The 22,518-nt window shown below is 34.8% G+C and overlaps 1 protein-coding gene across 7 annotated transcripts in view; it reads right to left on the reverse strand.

The window, feature by feature from the left end:
* LOC138704946 (protein transport protein Sec16A-like) overlaps positions 1-22,518 on the reverse strand; it is a 572,743-nt gene that overhangs the window by 49,312 nt on the left and 500,913 nt on the right. For 4 of the 7 annotated variants that reach the window (XM_069833406.1, XM_069833404.1, XM_069833401.1 and 1 more), the window contains one exon: positions 14,352-18,637. The exons of 1 other annotated variant lie outside the window; for it this stretch is intronic. In XM_069833406.1, the coding sequence (XP_069689507.1) occupies positions 18,530-18,637 (108 nt within the window). In that variant the 3' untranslated portion in view covers positions 14,352-18,529. Of the gene's footprint in view, positions 1-14,351; positions 18,638-20,797; positions 20,935-22,518 lie in introns of those variants that run through there. 2 more of the 7 variants (XR_011333490.1, XR_011333489.1) reach the window with 2 other exon arrangements.

The raw sequence follows: 22,518 nt of genomic DNA on the forward strand, positions 1-22,518 counted from the left end.
AGACAAAAAGTTAAAATTTGTTGACTAGTGTAATTAACACAGCATTTTAATATCTGCACAGCATGCTTGGCATGGGGCAGTGGTTAAGTTACTTATACGCAGACACTTCGAGTTCGAATCTCCGTAGCGAATTTTTTGTTTTGTCCTTTCTTTTGGTTTTTACAACTCGTTTTAGTGTAATATAGTCAAATAATTTTGCTTATGTTAATTCATGTTACTTGCAGATTACAAAATTGCTGAAAATTTGTGGTTATAATTCCAGAAAATCAGGATATATTTTGTCTTCAGAATTATGGTTTTCCTTCTTGTTTACAACTACTACGTTTAGGCCCTGATGATCACGGATTTAGGTTAGAATAATAATCATATTCCCTGTAGCACAACTTGCAAATTAATTATTACCAATTATTTAAGCGTCAACATATTCACTGAATGTCCCTTAGGAACTAGAGTGCAAAGCAGCAGGGATTAATAAAATAACTAACACAGCATTTTAATACGAAAGCCCCTAATTGTCGTCTTTACTGTTTAGTAACTCCACGAAGATCTGAACTTGCAACTTCACGAACACTTAGCTAACGCTCTACCACTACGCTAAGAGTACTGCAGTAAGAACTGCATTGTAACGAATAATGCTCATACTCCACTTGAGAACCTGTTATACAGCTCATGCATTACGTCCAGACACTCCTCCACTCTTCCTACAGAGCTGCGCACGAGATCGGATGAGTCTACTTACGAATTATAGCGGAATGGGTTAGCCTTTGCCTTGAACTCGGTAGACACACGCCCGACCTTCCCTTCTACTCCTATCCCCTTCACAGAAACGATGTTCCCCTACTGCGCATCGCGAGTGTCTTGACAAAATGCATGAGCTGTACAATATTCACTGTTTAAACACTCTGAACGATCTGCCTGTTTTATATCTCGTATATTAATTATTTTCTCGGAAGATTTTAGTGATTAATAGTTATGTTCCCCATTATAACTACTAGAAGAATATATGCAATCTTTTGAACAAAGCCTGGCTGTCCCGAAACGGAAATACCCGATTCGAACTTAGTCTCTCAGACGCCGGACAGTTTCATTTTGACCAATGTACAATGTATAGCTCAGAAAATACAGTAGTAACTCTGCAAATTTGGTACAAATTGGTCGCCACAATTTCTTTATTGTGAGGATGAAATGGGTGGACTCCAGCGGCGAATTTTCAGTGGAAGCAAGAATGCAATGCCATCTCGGGCTAATATTTTATCAGAATACAATATGACAGTATTTATTCTAGCTTAATTAAGATCATAGTTATAGCAGTTGATGGACATTTTTCATTTTACTTTAATAAGTATTAATATTCAATACGAGTAAGTTAAGTCAAGCCAACTTCATCCATTGGATGATGCTCGCTCGATATTTATAGTGAAAGTAATTCATACCGATAAAACAAATAGTGCTCTAGCAGCTCATGGAATTCTAGGGTGTTGTGTGGGATGTCGTAACTGGGATGCACGAGGAAGCTGTCTCGCCCAGGTTCGAATCCACCAAGTTGTGGAGAAGATGCCTACTGGTTACTTGCGCGATCGAGAGTCCAAGGAGTGGCTTTGTGGGCATATCAGCCACATCAAACCTTAGACAGAAGTTAACCTGGTAGCGGTAGAGATCTTCAAACATTCTAAGCTACAAAAGACAATATTCTGGACCAGGGAAGGAAACATCCTCTAATCCAGGATCTACTCGGGGTCCTGGAAGAACTAAATCGGGATCTGAAACCCCCCAAATGGCTCGTTTACGAACGCTAGAAAGAGACTAAAGGACTACGACTGGTAGGCCTAATGGGATTGGATTCTCAATCGATATTCTACTTGGAGAAGGTTGAGTTCTGACTCTATTATAAAGCAACTAGGGCTACAGTAACTCTTCTGGCCTCTAAGAAGAATCCTGATCGGATCATGTAAGGACAAGGACGGAGCCTGAAGTGAGAAGAAACATGATCGTTCTACACTATTCAAATTGGGAATTGCAACAAAATGACCGGATGCAATGACAAAGCTGAAACGGAAGGGTATAGGAAGAGTGCTTGACGGTGAAGCAATGATACCAAATTCAGATTCCTCTGTGCTCATTTGATTACAAAATTCAGTAGAGAATGTGACATAATCGACGGGGCCGGATTTAGGTATAGTGCTGCCCCTAGGCAGTGCTAAAATTTGCCGCCCCCAACTCCCACAAATAAGTTATAAGTATGTATTATATAGGTGACCTTTAGTTGAAATTAGTTTTAAATGAAACTAGTGGTTTGTGCAGCAAATGCTGCAAACTAAGTCCATAAGAAATTCAAATAAAAATTGTTCAGATTTATTTTCAATGAAGAATACCAGACATTTTGAAAGTTATTTGCTTCCATGATAGTGAAATATAGGCTACTCCCTTTGAATGTTTCTTTTTCGCCAAATACTTTTCCTTCAACCTATCAGTCTTCACTTCTTAAGTTTCAATGCGAAATCGCAAGTAACAATGTCAGGACGATAGGCGACTTTTTCATGTGGGAGTAATGCACTATCTATTTCAGGTCATTGCGGATTCTAGGTGAAAGTTAAGAAAATATAAGATTTGTCACGTTTTGAACAAAATACATAATTAGCATATTGGTACAACTACCCTAAATGTAGAGGGCAGAATCACTTTTTCCCACTAAGAGATTTTGCTAAGGTGATTAAGAGTCTACAAAATCTTGTAGGCCTCTTATTTTATCAGTAAGTAATATCTTTTGGTCTTTTCTTAGGAATTGTAATTTTTGCGCTTCCTCCAGACAATACTGATTTACCAAATACTGCCTGCTTAATTTCTGTAACAATGAATTTTATCCCGTATATTTTCAGTAATATAGGCTGTTGTAAGGAATCTATTACTGAGAAGCGGAAAATGAGGCGAATGATATATCAGGGTTGTAGAATCTTACATGCGCCCTAAATAAAATTGTTCATCGTAAATCGTTAGCAGTTTCACTGTTTCATTCGTTGCTGGTTGCGGGAAATAAACTTACTCATCACGGTAGCAAGAAGTGAAATGAAATATTATTTTCCCTACAACAAAATATGCTTGGCAGCGATCACAAATCAAATCGACTAAACCAAAGAAATATGAAATTAAAGACGCAACTAAAATAGGAAGCATGACTCAATTACTACCAAGAAAAATAAAAAAATCAGACATATATATATATATATATATATATATATATATATATATGTCTGATTTTTTAATATATATATATATATATATATATATATATCACACCGCCATTACATATGAAAAAGACCCACACCACTTGATTAATAACTATAAAAGTATTTCATTTTTAATAACAATAAGGGAAGTTGGGGGAATATGGGCACCTTAGTACTATTTCGGGTGCAATATCTCTCGGTTTTTTTCTAATAATTTTACAGCTGGGATATGTTTCTTAAAAATTTATCCATATTATATAAGAATCCTGACTGCTTACTCCTAAACGTATGCAAGTAAAACTGTAAAATGCAAGTTAATGTGTTTGCCCGTATTCCCCCAGTGTGGGGGTAAAATGGGCATTAATGATGTGAATCACAGACAACTGAAAGAAGTGAAAAAAAAAACTTGAAATACTTGAAACTATAACTGTATTAACTATAGTATATATTGTATATGCAATTTGTGATGGTTATTGCGTAACGCCTTTGGCAGATGATGTGACTCTTTGGCGATCAAAGACATTTGGAGTTTCTAAAACATTTGAATCAGTGGAAGGAATAAAACTGTATGAATTGTAGGTTTGTCAACTGATGCTACAGTGCCAATGTAAGCATAATCAGGAATGACACTCATGTGCAGTGGAAAAGGGTCTGAAGCTCGGAAGACATTTACAGCCCGACATACATTGACACATCTATTCCATGCTTCTTTGACAATGGAAGCAAACTCGACCTTCGTAAAAGGTCTATGTTGCCTGAAGAAAGCTATAACACCACTGTTGTAAGCTTTCTTCAGAGGACCAAACCTATCTGATGATTGAAGTCAGGCTGCGGTGTGTAGAGGAAGACAAAACACGCATAATTCGTTTTCTACTGCAAAGTTAAGAGTGTCAGGATTACAACTATGTGAATCACGTCCATCTACTATCAAAATTGCAGGAGCATGCTTACTGATGTTGAAATAAACAACGAAGTTCTTGATCACTCCTTTTATAATGATACTTGGAGGAAAGTAGTTCCCTGCTGCATTGAAGAAGGCCACAAGGGTAATGGTTTCTCCCTTTTCTTTAGGGTAAATGCAATGCACCACTTTGCGTTCTTTGAGTGCAATGACATTTTTCGCTCTTGTAATCATTTGTTGGCCATTTTCATTAAGATTCAAGAGTCATTTTTATAAAGTGTAATGCTTGCCCATATTCCCCCGACATGTAGGGTTTACTTTCAACAGTTGGCACTACCGTAAACTATTCACAAAACAACTTCTGACGCAATAGAACAGCAGTTCAAGATGTGTATTCTGTATGTATACTGGGTGTTCATTTCAAAGTGTGTCATGATGTCATGACGTCACTGTTGTGAGTTAGCGATTTGAAGCGAGTTTCAGCTTTTATGTCAGAGAAGTTGCCTATTAATCAAGGCATTCAATCTGAACTTGAGAACGTGTACGGTATAACTTTGAACGTCGTAGCAACAGATGGCAGTCTGTACGGTCTGTGTGCTACCATAACCTCTTTCGAACTGTGTTTTGCTCCAGCAAGCGGTACGCAGGGTATTTGTTATCATCGGTTGCGTACGGCAACATTCCACAACACAAACAAAATGCTCCGTGTCCATGTTGATAGTCGAAGTTAATGTCAACAAATACTGTACGTAGGTAATCGTCTTAACCCTCTCCCCATATCCCGAAACTAAGAAAAAACTCACCCCAGTACGTGTTTCCAAACAGTTCACATTCCTGCCACTACTGGAGTTACCGCACGTATCGGTAAGTATCTTCAAAATGAACGCCGTACTTGCTAGACAACTTCTCTGGCACATAGGTAATACGACTCTGCGGAAGTGTAGGAAGATTAAATTATCTAGGCTCATCGACTAGCCACATGACGTCATACAGCGAGCCATGACACAATTTGAACTGAACACGCAGTACTATTAGATTTAAACTATTTTCTAAAGTTCATGTGTAATCTATTGCATATAACATATCTAAAATAAGTATTGTGACATTTTAGTATGCTTGGAAGTCAATACTCACGTTTTAGATGGATGTTTCGTTTCGAAGTATCAACCTATAAAACGTATCAAGTTCCCCAGCGTATAAAACGGGGTGACTTAATACACTGGAGGGACTTGATACGTTTTGTTTTGTTCCGTAACATCAACCTACAAAACGTACCAAGTGATCCCAGCGTATCAAGTCACTCCATTTTACGGCAACATAATATGTTATATCGTTACTGAGTTAATTATAAAAATGAAGATCTAATATATAAAAGATTCTATCTCTGAGTCTACTTATATAACACTCCAAAATGTTTCACTTTCATGTAATCAATATAGCATTACGTGTATAATTCCATTAACTATAATAATATTTCATTTTTAATGGTAATAATGTCATCAAACATTTATAAGTTTTGTAGTTCTTAATATCCAATACACAGCTGTACTCGAAAAAACTACAGACCAGAGAATAATACCTGTAAATTATTTGTTATACATTATCAAAAAATTACACAAATGTAGATCGACATATTGGCATTATGATGTGAAAGAATCTGAGTCATCTGAACTCTATTATGACAGCAATCCTGCAGGTCATGGCTTTCGTGTAATAGTCTATTATTGTTTATTATAGTGCGCTTTGTTTTATTCTGAAATCACGGCCAACTTGATGCTCGCTTCGCTTCTCCTTTACCGGCCTTGACAATTCATCCTGATCCCTGTGTTAAAGCTGTAATCGAGAATATATTAAATTCCCGCCAGATAGCACTGACTGCCCAGGATCGCTGAGGAATGTGTGTATGGTTTCTTGTGTGATTGCACTTGTTAGTAATATTGTGCTTCTTTCTCCTGGTAAGTGAGTTTATTGTGATGTCATTCAAAATGACGTATTGTTGTATACCACTGTGTACTTCGAATAGAAAAAAGAGTGGAGGAACAATATCATTCCACGAATATCCGACTGATAGGGAAAGATGATTATGTCTCATGACCAGAATATTGTACGAAATGGAAATAAAAAAATTGGAGATTTATCTTTTGAAGAGGTGGAAAAATTCAAATATCTTGGAGCAAGAGTAACATAATATATCATTGACGCTCGGGAGGAAATTAAACGCAGAATATATATGGGAAATGCCTCTCATTATTCGGTTGAGAAGCTTTTGTCATCTATCTGCTGTCAAAAAATCGGAAAGTTAGAATCTATAAAACAGTTATATTACCGGTTGTTCTGTATGGTTGTGAAACTTGGACTCTCACTTCGAGAGAGGAACAGAGATTAAGGGTGTTTGAGAATAAGGTGCTTAGGAAAATATTTGGGAATAAGAGGGATGAAGTTACAGGAGAATGGAGAAAGTTACACAATGCAGAACTGCACGCATTGTATTCTCCACCTAACATAATTGGGAATATTAAATCCAGACGTTTGAGATGGGCAGGGCATGTAGCACATATGGGCAAATCCAGAAATGCAAATAGTGTGTTGTTTGGGAGGCCGGAGGGAATAAGACCTTTGGGGAGGCCGAGACGTAGATGGGAGGATAATATTAAAATGGATTTGAGAGATGTAGGATATGATGATAGGGACTGGATTAATGTTGCTCAGGATAGGGACCGATGTCGGGCTTATGTGAGAGCGGCAATGAACCTCCGGGTTCCTTAAAAGCCATAAGCAAGTAAGTAAATAAGGGAAAGATGCGACAAATGGTTCAAAGTGATTTCACGTCAAGACTATGTTCCAAAAGCAACTCCCCATCTTCAGTCATTTTGTAGTTTACATTTCAGGGAACAAGATTATTCTAATAATGGAAAATTTAGATGATTAATAAAACCAAATGCTCTGCCAACAATATTCCCTCATTATCATAGGTATAAAGTGACATCATATCAAAAGAGCACGACGAACAATTACTAAAACTGATCTCCCTCCACTCAAGAAACACTTATCGTTTAGTAATATTGTTTTTCACTATTTGAATAAAATGTTCCAAGTGCCTCGACGTGCATTGAACTTGAGTAACTGTGGCAGCATTCAGGCGGAAGCAACGCGTCGGGAAGTCTTGAGTTCGACGTGCAGTGAACTTGAGTAACTGTGGCAGCGCCCAGGCGGAAACGCGTCCGGAAGTCTTGGGTTCGACGTGCAGTGAACTTTATCTAAAGTCTTGGGTTCGACGTAACGTGAACTTGAGTGAGTGAGATAGAAGAACTAATGAGGGCGAACGAACTGTGAACTGACAATTTTGCTTAAATAGTGCTTTGTGAACATTGACAGAATGGAGAACCTACAGCAGATCCTGCAAGTCTTTAAGTTTACACATTACATAGGGATCACTTTCCTTTTTTCTGCATTGTTGTGCAGTGTTATTCATACATCTCCAAGTGGCAGCCTGAACACCTGCAAACTTCTAACACATGAGTACAGGCTGTTACAAATGAAATAGTACAGTGCTTCCATTCCTCAAATTTTTTACTTTCTGCTACTTCCGAGAATCCACATACAACATGAGATGTTTTAATATGACAATACAAGTATAAATTACAGAACTTTTTGAAATAATCTGTGAAACTGAAGAAATTTCTCAAGAGTGGAAACGAAGTATAACAATATGATGTATATTTGAGAAAGGTAATAAAAACCAAACCAGAGAATTACAGGGGAATTAATTTGCTATCTACCACACTGATACTATTTTAAGAATGCAATTATTCTGTCAGACTCTAAAGCAGCTATTCTATCAATAGTCTCTAAACACACACCTTCATCTCAAACAGCAGAAATAACTAAAATGCTCTCTCAATTAATATCACTCAATAAAAGAATTGTATTCCAATGGATACCATCCCATTGTGGAATCCTGGGAAACGAGAATGCGGATGCTTTAGCAAAGAAGGGCAGCACTGTTACTTACAGACCTGTTACTAAATCTACGTATTACTCTGTGAAAAGATTTATTAAATCTACATACTTAGACTTCAACAAACAAAATTTGATAACACAATCTCAAGGGAAAAAATGGAACTCTCTGCCTCATAATCCACAGTTAATTCCCGATTTACCACGAAAATCGTCTGTACCTGCATTTAGATTGGCAACAGGCCATGACTGTTTGGCCAAACACCTGCATAGAATTGGTATATATCAGTCCCCTAACTGCCCATTGTGCAACTCAAACCAAGAACTGGATTCGGAACACCTCAAAATCTGTGCTTCAGTGGCTGACCATGATAATATCTTTGAAAAATATTGGAGTGCAAGAGGTCAAATGACTTTATTGTCAAACGCCTGGCATCAGAAAACAACAACACTGATACTATTAACAAAAATAATGTCAGACTACCTGAACAATACTTTACATCTCACAAATGGACAAGGATTCAGAAGAGGATGGTCCTGTATTGATTACCTCTATATTAAAAAAAAAAATTAGAAAAGCAATAGAATTTAATATACCAATATTTATATGCTTCACAGATCTAGAAAGAACATTTGATAGAGTACGATTAGAGGATGTACTTAATATTTTAGAAAGAAGAAATCTCCCACGAAATATTATCATCACGAAAGAAATATACACAGATATTGCGACAATAATTAAGATAAAATACACTTATCTAAAGATATTTTAATCAATAAAGAAATCTTTATTTTAAATCAAATACACACAGTGGTTATTTACTTTAAGGAGTCCAACATGTATGAGTCTCGTTTGCGAGTCCGGCTCGGCTCGGGTTTCAGTAAGCCAAACTCGTCCGTGTGTGGGGCACCACAAGCTGGGCTCAACTAAGCCTGACTCAAGGCCTTCCGTGAGATTCGGCTCATTATTGGCCCATACGTATGTGGATGATCCCAAGCTAGGCTTGCGTATGCACACAAGATGTGAGTAGGTACATTTAAAAGAAAGATAATTTGAAAAGTTACGACATAGGGCAACTTAATGTGGACTATACATAAACAAAGCATTATTTACTGACACTGTATTATTGGTAATAAATTTGTCATGATAATTTTCTCACCTAAAAGTCAATATATATTTTCATATACATTCTCTCTAGCTCACTCCCTCATAAATACAAGTTGATTCTTTACATATTTCTTTATTTCTTTTAATTTCGACCTAAGGTATACTTTAATAATAAAATGTTTACAAAAGCATTCTCGTAAACCATTCTGTATTGTGTATGATGGAGTTATATAAACTAATATACATTGTATTACATATAGCCCAAATAAAACTAAACAGAAATATTTACACACAGAATAATAAATTTTACAGGAGAAAGAGTTCGTCCAAAGGGCTGGATTCGGAAAGAGTACCTAAAACGCTCATTGCATTTCCGCATTGAATAGCAATACTTAAGCGTTGGCGCAAATAAGTAGTGCAACAACGATCACCAGTAATGGAGATCAAAATTTGACCGATTTGAGATACCACAACTTTAGCGTCATGACTCCAAGGACCGAAGGTCTCCACAGCAAAGGGGACAAAGAAAGATGAGCATATTTATTGACTTTCTTCTTCACGGCTAATTCAGCAGCAGATGCTATGCCTCTGGAGGTATTCGGCAAGTGAGATGGAACTAGAGTATCAACGCAAGTTGAGTCCCAAATTAAAGATTTTCCTCTAGACCATGGAATTAAGGTGAGACCATCGAATCATTTACCATCCACGCGACTCATACCTGATGGTTCCAAAAGAGATGGGATGCCACAAGAAGTCAGAGATCTTTTAATGATATCATTGAGTGATGTATTTCTGGGAATGCGACCCTTGCTTCTCTCACAGCTGAGTGCATGATGGCCTAAATATCAGCAATTCCTCTGCAAATACATTGGTGTGGCTGGCAGAGTTTACAACCAAGGCGTAAAGCCATTGCGATTTTAAAGGATGTACTATCTATTAGAGTGCTGATGTGAGGAGATGGTAATGCGTGTAACCTAGCTCCAGACTCACTCTCTTGAAGAGCTAGGAGACGTGCAATGTCTTGTTCAGATTTGAAAGAAGAAAGGAGTTTATCTAAAATTTTTTGGGAAAAAATAACGTCACAATGATTTAGTTTGGTAAAAAGAACACAATTCCTTTACAGGAGAGACCTCTCAAATCAGTATTGTTTAAACATTTTGTCATGTTGTAAACACATTTCCTCATTGAGTTGTATTTTAGGGCATAACAGTCAAGCATCAAAACTCTTTTTTACTCAATATTGAGATCCTGTAAAAATTTGTCTTGACAAGGGAAAAGCATGCCCAATCTGTTGCAAACTGCTATAACGTTCAGTGACCATTCTACAAAACCACAAAAAGTTAGGCCTAGATCTTTATAACAACCCACTGTATTCATCCATTATTATCACTGTTGCTGCAACTTGCTTTGATGAACTCAATTTGGATAATGAAATGTACAAGCTAAGTTCGGAAGTCCCCTCATGCGTGTGTGGTGAAACATATCCAAGCTCAGCTCATGAGTCACGCTCACTGAGCCAAATTCGAGAGCCAGACTCGTATATGTATGGGCACTTTAAATCAAAATCAATAATCTTCTTTCTGATTCTTTGTATTGTGCAGATTAAACTGAGAAATGAAACGGTAAAATTCGTACTGAATGAAAAATTATTTAAGAGAAATTATTATATAAAATAATTATTTATACTTTTAGTTGCGAGAATCGAAGCTTCACTCCCTCTGGCGCTGAGGACTAAGATCGTTGTCCTTCTCTCATGATTAGTAGTTACTATTTTCGAACTTTCTTGTTACAGTATAAATGAATGACATTTCTGCATAATCAATTATTTTTACAATGGTCTGAATGACAGACTTCAGAAATATGCATACACTCTCATTATAAACTCTAACATTTTACTTTCACATCACTTTTAAATGTTGATATTCGTAAATAGAAATTATTAGAAATTATACAATATAATCGTAACTATTTTGTGTAATTAATGACTTACCAGTACATCTACTCAAACAGTAAATAAAATATTTTATTACCTTTAGAGATAATAGAAAATGCCTTTTGTATCCGATTCTGGATACACAGATTCTGGGTGCACTGTCAGTGAGGGAAATGGGAAAAAACTAGGGGTGGTATGCTACCCCAAGATTTTCCCCTGGCATACCTCGATTTAAAAAAAGGCATACTCCTTTCCTTATAACATACACATATCGTTACCTCAGAACAACAATGGGATATCTTGCAAAAATCATATTTCCAATAATGAGAATAAAAGTTGCTATTGAAATCAAGTGCAATATGTAAACAAACTTTTGATTTAATATGAAGCTAAAACAACAAGAAACTGACAAGCACCACTCATCTATAAAATGAAGCTAGCTTAAAACTTACTTTATCTCGAAACCACAGTTTGTCAAGATAACCCACTGTAGTTCTAGTGTAACAATATATGATGTATGCAATAAATTGTTCGTGTAATCAGTAATGCGAATCTTTGAAGCTTACACAACACATTAAATTTCTTAATAAAATAATTTCAAGTTACTTCAATTATTTGCTAGATTATTTTGCATGTTCATTGAAACTTACCATTTAAAATAATGTTAAAGCTTCAAAGTGCCTTACTTAATTATAAATAAAAAGTGCAACAACAAAAATGACACAGTCACTAAATTGGCAACAATGGCCATCAGCCTACAGATCACAACCTTTTACACTTGTAAGCATTCCAGGGGTTGACATATCATATAAACGTGTCTAAATACACGTTGAATACAGGCTGGGTTTAGATTTACGAAGCAAACAGATAGTACTCTTTGTTGGGAAGAATGTATAAACAAATTTTTACGGATATTTTTTATGACGGTACCGGTATGTCATTTTTCACGAACGATATGTCTTCTGGCCATAGAAATCAGTGGTGGTATTCCATACCAGGACATACCGTCTCACTTGCTTCGCTGTGCACAGCAAATGGTTTTATGTCAAGAAAATAAAATATAAATGGTTATATCAATCTCAACATTATAAAGGAAGAGATCTGTAAAACAAGTAAAATGTATGATTTTATTTCATTTAATGAAATTATAATTCTGACGAAAATGTTAAAATGACAGGAAACTTGCGAATTTCTGACGAGCAAAATACTCGTAAGTTGATAATAGCTATACAGAATCCATTTGCAGATGTTTAACGTAAAATGACACTTTTATTAAGTTATCTTTGGAGCAATGCTGTAACCGTTAATATAAGGGACATGGAACTCCTGATTGTACTCAAATCTAAAAGAAACCGTGATAAGGATTTTAATAATTCTTTAAAATTCATAACCCTAAGACAAGACTGAACCTGCAAATTTCGGATCTGACTGAAAACTTGGTAAGCTTTTTATTAGCAAGAAGATTTAATTAATTTTAATCTACTAGTTCATTGTAAATAAAAATGATTCGAACATAATTCAGAACTCAAGATTTTAACCTCATAATTCTCTCATGGGAGAAAGAAACTGGTCACCCTACTCCATTATCTCCTGGCCTAGTGGTGTCATATTGGTACCATTTGTGAGGTTCAGACCTGTCTTCAGACAGATGACTAAACAACAACAATTCTCTCCTGGAAAGAATAATGATTAGCAGCTTATAATTCCGATGTCAGTGAAAAATGGCTTTGTTATGTATGATGTAAGTCTTGAGCTTTAGTTCCTTTCCTTTAACAGGAGGAAAAAAAGCCACTCTAGGAATTATCACCCTTAAAAATTCATCAACTTTGGCCTAATCTACACCTGTGAACTTTGAGATGTAATTGTAAGAACAGTAACCACTAGACTGCTGATCCTAATATTTCGTCATGAGCCTGCTCTTGCGTCCATTTGGCGTGGGGAGAAGGGGAAGACGATCATAAAAAGGAATCTCTGATTCAATGTGGATTTAATTCTAGATTTATTCCACTGGCTCACATAGCAGGAAAAATGGGAGTCTAACAACTGACATGTCAGGAGTTGCACCAAAGGATTTATATTCAACATGCTCTGTTGTCATATTTGTCCTCACGCCTTGGTACTGATGGACATAGGATAGGCATAGAAAACTTGCTCGGAGTTTCAGTGTAAAGGGGAACAGGATAATGATTCAGATATAGAAGAAAGGTACAAGGACACTTCTGCAGAGGCTACACTGTGATATGATAGGAGTAATCTTATCAAGTCCACTGCTAAGGCTTTGCTTGCGATAAATGGACAACAGGAGAAATTAAATAACCTCTATCACCTTTCAAGCTGAGGCTGAGCAGAGAAATTGGGTATCAAATAAAATCAGGGGAATGTTGAGTAGTTGAAGTTAGTCTGCTGGAGCTAAAGAGCTCTTAATTTATATAAATTACACAAATGCTTATCGTAACAGAATTTTAATTGAACTACATAGTAGTATTAATGATACATACATCTTCAGATCAATGTAACTGAAAACATTCATCATGCATCATTAATACTACTATGTACTTCAATTAAAATTCTGTTTATGATAATCTTTTGATAGCCATTGTGTAATCTATATACCGGTATTTAGACATCAGCTTATCGGATCACTCAACATGTCATTTAAATTCTAGAGAGCTCTTGTTGGTAACTATCTTACTGCATCGACAACTTCTTTTTATATAATTTTGCTGGGACAGGTAAGTAGATGGAGGTAACATGATAAGATGATAAATGTTTCTTTCTCTGTCATTTGGCATGAGAGATGCAATGATGTCAGTGTAATGCCACTAATTTAAAAAATGGAGACAAAAAAGTTTCCTAGTTTGACCAAAGTTAAGAGAACATGAGGTGCAAGACTGGTTTGGCATGCTCTCTCTGTAGCTAAGAGTGTGGGTGTGTAGCAGTCCCTTGCAACAAGCAGAATACTTACTTAACAATAGGATATATTATCACCCGTAAAATACTAAACAAATTAGTGCATCCAACAGGCCCTAATATTAAAAAATTAAACAATTTAATGATTTACACATTTGCTTTCTCATAAATACAACTTTCATGAACAAAGTTTTAATTGTATGATGTGTTAGAATGCACAAAATTCTAACCATAACCAATGATATTTCTTCTTCATAATTTTATACCACTGTATGACACAAGTAATAATGAGCTTCTTTCGAAAAAAAAAATGCTAACTTTAATAATGTGGACTCTTTTATTATGACATTCTTATACCCATAATATACAGACACAGTAAAACTAGTACTTTTAAATTAAGTTAACAAAAATTCATTGCACAAATTAATTTATTTCTTAGTGCCTTGAAGGTAAGAAAGACACTCAAAAACAGAGTCAATTAATTGTACCAATACGTAATTAGAATGTCACAATATTTAACAACAGCTGCAAAATTTTGAAAGTCTGCAACAAGAGTTTCTCTGGAATTTGCAAGTTTCCAGAAAATTATTAAGAATCAATTACATATGGTAATCAGAGGTTTATGCTGTATGAAAATAAAATTTAGATTGTACCTATTTATGAAACAATCTCACGGCATTCTTTTCTTAACTTTTCAAGACAAAATGAGCACAAGAAATTGCATTAGACTGTAAAATAATTGATAACTACGATTCCCACTGTCCAACAAATAATATAATTTAAAGAATCCTCTCCCCCAGTTTACCATACATAGAATTCATTAGATGCTACGTTGTGACAAATTAGTAATATAATTACACTGTTATATACAATGACATTTCAGGAGACAGCACTTCAATGTTTGTTTTATCTACATGCAGGCACATAATGTTGATATACTTGCTCACAGATGTCACTTGTGTGACTGGGCCATGTATTGTGAACATCACTCAAGATTGTATAACACATGGAAAGTCTTATTCCAAAACTTCTAGTTAAAACTTATTATTTCGTGATTAAACAATTTAACACTGCTGTAAACATCTGATTTCGGTGATTACCAAACTTCACTTCTGCATAAAAAGACCTAAGCCATAACATAAGCTGGGTTTCAAATAAATGGGATTTAATTAGTCAGAATGAAAAGACTACCAGAATTCTCTCATTTTCATTCAAAAAATCTTAAAAACTTAAAATGGTTCTAGTTCAGTGCATAGTTATTTATTAAGCAATATGAAAAGTACCAATTTTTCAATATCCAAGTCTTTTGCAACATGATAAAGTTTGGATACCACTGTTACAGATCTGTACACACAATATTTACCTGGAATTTCGTTGCACCACAACACAAAATTGCACTCTCTATCACACAGCTGAACGAAAATAAGTGAAAATGATAGTTTCATAAATTTTCATTTATACTTTAACTAGAAGGTATGGAAAAATATTTTCTGTGTCTTTATTTTACCATTTGTTGAATGTATAAGGAAAGTGGAGGTTAAGAAATAAAGAAACTCAAGAATCACTCACTCAATGTAACACTTATTAACTCTCTTTTTCTTTCGTTTGTTTCTTTCTTACACACGCACGAACACACATATACTGATATATACATTGTTGGAGCCACAATGTGCAGTAACATGAAAAAAATTCTCACTCACTAATCACAGTACAGCTTCAGTTCCTTTACTATGCATTTTACTTATTACTATGAGGTATGAGCACTGTCCTTTCTTTTCATTTTTGTGATATAACTGCAGCAACTTGTAATGACAATTACCAAATAATTTATATACATGATTCATATATGAACCATGTATGAAAACGTTAAAAAAAAAATTCATGTTATTGTAGTAGAGCACACTATTTAATATATATTTTTTATTATTTTGCTTTCATTAAAACTATTGGTCAGATACTGTAATAACGTTACTGTCCTGAAGGATATATTGATATTGTAATTTTAATTTTCATTCTCATTATTATTAAATTGGAGAAAAAATTTTCATGGTTCATTCTGGCTGTCATACAAAAAAGTGGAACGAATTCAATATCTGTAATTTCACTTATTATTGCTTATGTTTACCTTCAATTTTTGTCATCTTTACTACTTGACAAAATTTCCATTTACCTTGAAAGTTAAAGATGAAGGACTGCAATATTTTGCTGCATTGGGTTACACAATGTTTCAATTTACTTTTTTAAATTTCAATTAATGCAATTTATTTCTGAAAAAAAAAAAAGTTGAGTACTACTCAACTACTACTCTTAAATTTTAAATATATATTTTTTTCAAAATGTGTTAGCAAACGTAGGAACAAAACTTGTTTGAGACAAAGTTTTAAAAAATATGGATGTGCTACATCACACATAAAATTACTGTTTATATTAAGCCCTTACACTCGATTTACACGTTTCTTACTTTTTATTAAGAGTTATTTCTCTAAAATTATCAAATCCTGTATCCTTTAATACTGTACTTATTACACTATCATTCTGTATTATTCAGTGGTTCGTAATTATCATCACACATTTAACCAGTATTAAATTATATATGTACATGATAGTGGTAAAATGAGCTCTCTATACACAATTATACTACATACCGTATTGTATGAAATTGAAAAGCAGTAAAAGACAACCTTTCACCTTGCAGAATGTGCTGGAATGTTCAAATCGTATTGCGAACAGTTTTTCCAGTTACGTGGGAATTTAATTATACATTTACAAGCCAAAAAATATAGGCCTATATAGTTTTAAATTACTAGAACAGAATGCAGATACCCAGCTAATAGTATTTTATCATTATATCCCCCTCAATCAACTCTCGATGATTATTATGTCCCTCTGAGAGTTTAACTTTCTAAAAAATATGAACTTTGCATTTTCCATAAGTAAGAACAGTCTACACACAAGATATTTTCGTTAAATCACATGTTACTATAATGTACGAAAATGCAATATGATTCAGTATAGGTAAAGAGTCAGTGTAAGAAAAAGCACTATAATGTGGCAAAGGGATAAAACCATATCAGAAGCAGGTCACTGCTGTAGGTTTGTTGTCATTAGTGTGTGGTTAAATCAAACCTACCAACTTTCATGGATAATGCGCGAGTCACTAGCAATTACCTCACAACTTCCACTCTCTCAAAATGACACATTCAGTTCAGTATTTCACTGATAAGGCTGAATGCTTGATCGTGCATTATACATTTGTTTCCTATGATTACATTACTCAAACAGAACTCAATTTCCTTTTTCAAATGTATTCATGTTTTCTAACACATTTCTGACCACAACACGATTATAAAGTAAACCATCCCATAATTCATGGCGTAAGTACATTTATTTTAATGAAACCTGCGAATGAAACACAGTGGAAGATTGAACAATAGCATTTTTAATGACAATCTTTCACTGCTTTAAAATTTCACTAATGTTATCAAAAAACATAATTTGCAGTAGGATAAAAACATTCTGATTCAATAAACCGTGTTATTTTAAGAATATTTATTTATGTTCCTTTTGAGAAATGCTTAAGTCAATTACCTTCTTCCAAAGACCTCAATAATTATAGCAATAATTCAATTCTTTCTTCTTCCCATCCACCTGGTCAAAAATAAATATATATAGTGAAGTGGCACCAACATCACAAATGAAAGTATTTACAGTTTCGGGAAAGTGTTGTACCACTTAGAGAAATGCATGCAATCTAACACGAACTTCCCTTTCACATTCCTAAATTCCTTTATAAAACAAGATACCTGGTACTTCATCTTGTGCAATCCATTGACTTCAAATCTATTCATAAACACTTAAGAAATTAAATAACAAAAATCAGTGAAATAATCACAACACAATGAAGGTAAATCCAAACGCCTCCACAGCATGTAAAGTGTTTATTAAACAAATAACCCTTTGGTCCAGCAGTACAATCTAATATGCATTATTATACCAACATTTTGGACTAATTGTATAGTTAATTAAGTCTTTTACCCTTTATAGTCAAGTTAAACGTACAAACCTGAACTGAAAATATTCAAGAAAATGTTTCTTACCAGCACATCCTTTCTTCAGCAGTTACACACACATGTCACAACTATGCAAGAACAATGAACCCCAACTCAAACATATTATGGCTAAATTAATTGTTAACACATGTAGCTAGTACTTATGTTTTCTTTGAATATTACATATCACTGTATTTTTATTGAGGGTAAATAATTTATTCTCACGTTTTAACATTAATTTTTAGTTTCAATAAAGCAAGATTGTCGCCTTAGAATTCATATGTTTTTTTCTTTCAATAATTTCATGTTAAAGTATAATTTAGCTTCATGTAACATCTAATTCTGTTTCTTTTCTTTTAAATAATCCATTTTTTTCAATCCTGTAAATGTGTCATATGCATCAATATTAATTCCCAACTACATGGTCTTCAATAAATATAGATGTTGTTAATTGGGATATTGTCTTCGGTTGGAAGATATCCTGCTATAACCAGTACTTTCTGTGAAACTAGCTGGATCAAACATCATTGGTGCTGCTGGATATGCTGCTCCACTCTGTAATACAGAAGTAAATTATTTTTATAAGAGTGAAAGTGAATCATTATGATGTTAATTAAATTTTTAGTGGTACATGAAAAGTTCTATAACAGTGTAACTACGGTATTTAATTAATTTGAATTACATAGAAGTATTTATCACAGGATATACTGTTTATAGATATTTATGCTATGAATAGATCCAAAGTGGATATTTCTACGTTTGTTTCTATGTCATTTATTAGGGGTAAACTAAAGAAACTGCCCACTGATGGATGCACTGGAAGGAATGGTGAACGGGAGAAGAGTTCAGGGCAGAAGATATCAGATGACGACGATATGATATGTGGGTCATATGCGGAGATTAAAGGAAGGCAGAAAATAGGATTGGAGAATGCTGGGTTTGCAGTGAAAGACCTGCCCATGGGCAGAAGTGTGTGTGTGTGTGCATGCGTATGTGTGTGTGTGTGTGTGTGTGTATTAATAGGGGTATATTCTCTGGGTTAGCCAGACTAGCTGTGAAGTCTAAGCATTTTGAAAATCTTATGAAGTTATAAAACACATTTATTACCGGTACTTTCTTTTTCTCTTTTTATATCACTTCGTGTTTTGTTTAGCAACTTTTGCTTCTGGTAAATTACCTGTTCTTTAATTACAATTTAATTAGTTTCACTGTTCAGCCAAGTTGATGTTTCATGGAATCTTGTGGATGTGTGAGTGTGAGGAGAAGGCAACTTTAATGTATATGCGCAATTTATTAAATTTCTCACCCGACTGCATATTGGCCAGATGTTTAAATCTTCATGTGTCCTAGTGCTGGTATTACAGTATTTGTACAAGTGCAGCTGTCATTACAGCAGTAATGCTAGTTGAGACAACTTATGTATCAAATAAAAGTCAAAAGTCAGTTGTCAGTTAACAGCAGTAATAAGGTATGTAGATAGAGAGGAAACTGTCAAGAGAGGTTTTTTTTTTATGTGTCTTCTTAAAGGAGCAGTCCGCAATAAAATTAAGTTGGCTTTAATCAAACACGTTTCTCAATCTAAGTAGAATGCAATTTACCGCATTTCAATGCGAGGCATGGTTCTTGAGTTACTGACTCCGCACAAACGCTTATGACGTCACAGCCACTGAACTGGTGTGATTGCGTAGTAGGCCGAGAACATCCCGAGTGCAGCGCTTTGTATTAAATAATCTTCTCTTGCCGTAGTAAACGTGAACAGAATTTCGGACTTAGTTGTGATTGAGTGAAGTCATATTTTGCTTTTCATTTAATCATAAAACAGCACATACCAATGTTGTGGTTTTATGTAGGGCTATTTTCTTTTATATGAACGATTTTGAACTACATTAGACTAAACAGAAAAAATTGTATCGTAATACAGTTTAAAATGCCGTGGTGGTGTGATTTTTCGTGTTCAGAGGGAAGAACAAAAGCAGAACACGGAGAAGGGGTATCATTTCATGTATTTCCCAGCGGAGAAAAGTCACCGCAAATATTTAAAACATGGCTGAAGAAAATCAACAGAAAAGGTTTTACACCATCGAAAACTGCTGTTGTGTGTTCTAATCATTTCCATGAAATTAATTTTAAAGAATTGTCTCTATTAAAAAGACGTTTAATGAAAGACAATAGAACTCCTATGAAAATGAAGAAAACTGTTGTTCCTTATTTTTGAAAGGAGAATCTCCCCAAGACAGTTCTAATACTAAGCGCTCCTCTGCTTATAAATGAAAAAAATGTCGTCGAAGAAATAATAGCAAGTTGCAGTGATGCACCTATAGCTGAAAATATTGACGTATGTGTAGTTCTCGATGAGGCTGAAAATTCACAGAAACGTAATATAAACAAAGCTGTGCAGTGTGAGATAGAGTGCGAGACGCTAAGAAATGTATGTGGTGAATCAGATGTGAGTGAGCCATAAACTGTCTTAGACAGATCTTTTAAAATACAAGAAGAAACTTCAAATTCTAATTCATCAGGTATAAGGTACAAATTATTTGAAAATTTTTCAAAAACTTTATAACTATATTTCATCGGCAAGACAACATTTTATAAAATAATTTCAAAATTCGTAGAACCAACAGTAGTTGTAGTTATTTTCAGATTCATGAACAACTTATCAATTCTGTAAAAGATAAAAACGTGCGAATCGCGGTGATGACCAATTTGACTCACCTGGTTACAGTGCAAAATATGTCACTTACAGTGTAATGGACCTCGATTCAGATAATCTTATAGACTTCGTAGTTCTGCAAAAGGGTCTAATTGTAGGCAATCTTGAAAAAGCAGCATGTGAAAAAGTTCTAGATCGCCTAAAAGAAAAAAAAATGAACATTACACTCTCTCTGTCGGACCGCAATAGAAGAATTAGGAAATTCATGAGGACCAAATATGAATGGTGGACCATCATTTGACATTTGGCACATTGCAAAAAGCTTATCTAAAAACCTTAAAGCCGCCGCAAAAACATATGAGAAAATACAAATGTGGAAAGACAGCATCATAAATCACTCGTGGTGGTTATGTGCTACATGTGAAGGTGATTCTGACGATTTAGAAGACAGATTCATTTCTGTATTAAATCATATTTTTAATATACACGAACAGAGACATATAAAAAATGTGCAAACATTCACCCATACAATAGCGAGAGGGAATGGACCGAACCTGGATCCGAACCAACAATGCTCTGAAAAATGTTTATGCAACCCTGTCCTTTAAAAGACTTAAAGCAGACTAATCAGTTTTGTCACACCAGCAAACTTGAATCATATCATAACGAGAGATTGGTTTACACTCCTAAGAGAAAACACTTTCCATATGATGGAATAGTAACAAGAACTATGATTGCGATAATGGACCATAATTACAACGTGAAAATAGATGTAACTGGCTCCAGACTCCAGTACTCTAAAGCCACTAAACGATTGGTGGAAAAGAAAACAGACAGTACAGCAGGAAGGAAAAAGCATGGAGAGAAGATATACAGTGAAACGTGTTGGAAGTAGCTCGTGGTTATCAACTACTGCAATTCGATGATCCACATGTTTTAGAGGTTCTCTCAAACAAAGCCCCGGTGCCTAAACCATGTGACTCAACAACTATGGTGCAATAGAATAATATAAACCATGTACTAATTTATTGCTGACGTGAGATAAACACGTATCTGTAGTCCCTACATAACGAATATTTCACGTCTCACATACATTCACTCACTCAGTGAAGACGTTGACTTAGGTTATAATTTATCAAAATATTAAACATTTTCAGTTTGAGCACTTATCAGACCCAAGTCGTTCTAATCACAGAATGGAACAGAATGCATTGTTTAAAGTGGGATAGAGTTTGGGTAAGTTATTACTAGTATTATTATTATTATTATTATTATTATTATTATTATTATTATTATTATTATCATTATTATTATTGTTGTTTATTATTATTATTATTATTATTACTATTACAGTATATGCATGTGATAGGTCCTAAGTGAGTTAATAATAACTGACTGTAACATATGAATATGTATTTACTCGTTCTACACCACTGTATGTCAAACGAACTACAATGCAGTCTTATGAAGAGATCGGTGGTTATGACGTCAGCGCTTGCAGTAAGACCTTTAATATTTCACAAACTAAAAGGCGTAGAGAGATGAGACAAACGCCGTTAATCTAAGGATTACTTAGGTAAACATCCTATAATACAATCAAAATTTCGAATTTTATCGCGGACTGCTCCTTTAAGATCGTACTGCACAAGGTCTTTCCACACTTGACAACAGTTAGTGAAAATTTAAACTGTTCAAAAAAAAGCTACTAGCTCCGACTTTTAATGGAGTAGGTGTTATGGCTTGAAACATTGCAGCATTAAAAAACTCGGACAAAATAAATATC

Source organism: Periplaneta americana, chromosome 8 (assembly GCF_040183065.1).
Source record: "Periplaneta americana isolate PAMFEO1 chromosome 8, P.americana_PAMFEO1_priV1, whole genome shotgun sequence".
Classification (NCBI taxonomy): Eukaryota; Metazoa; Arthropoda; class Insecta; order Blattodea; family Blattidae; genus Periplaneta; species Periplaneta americana.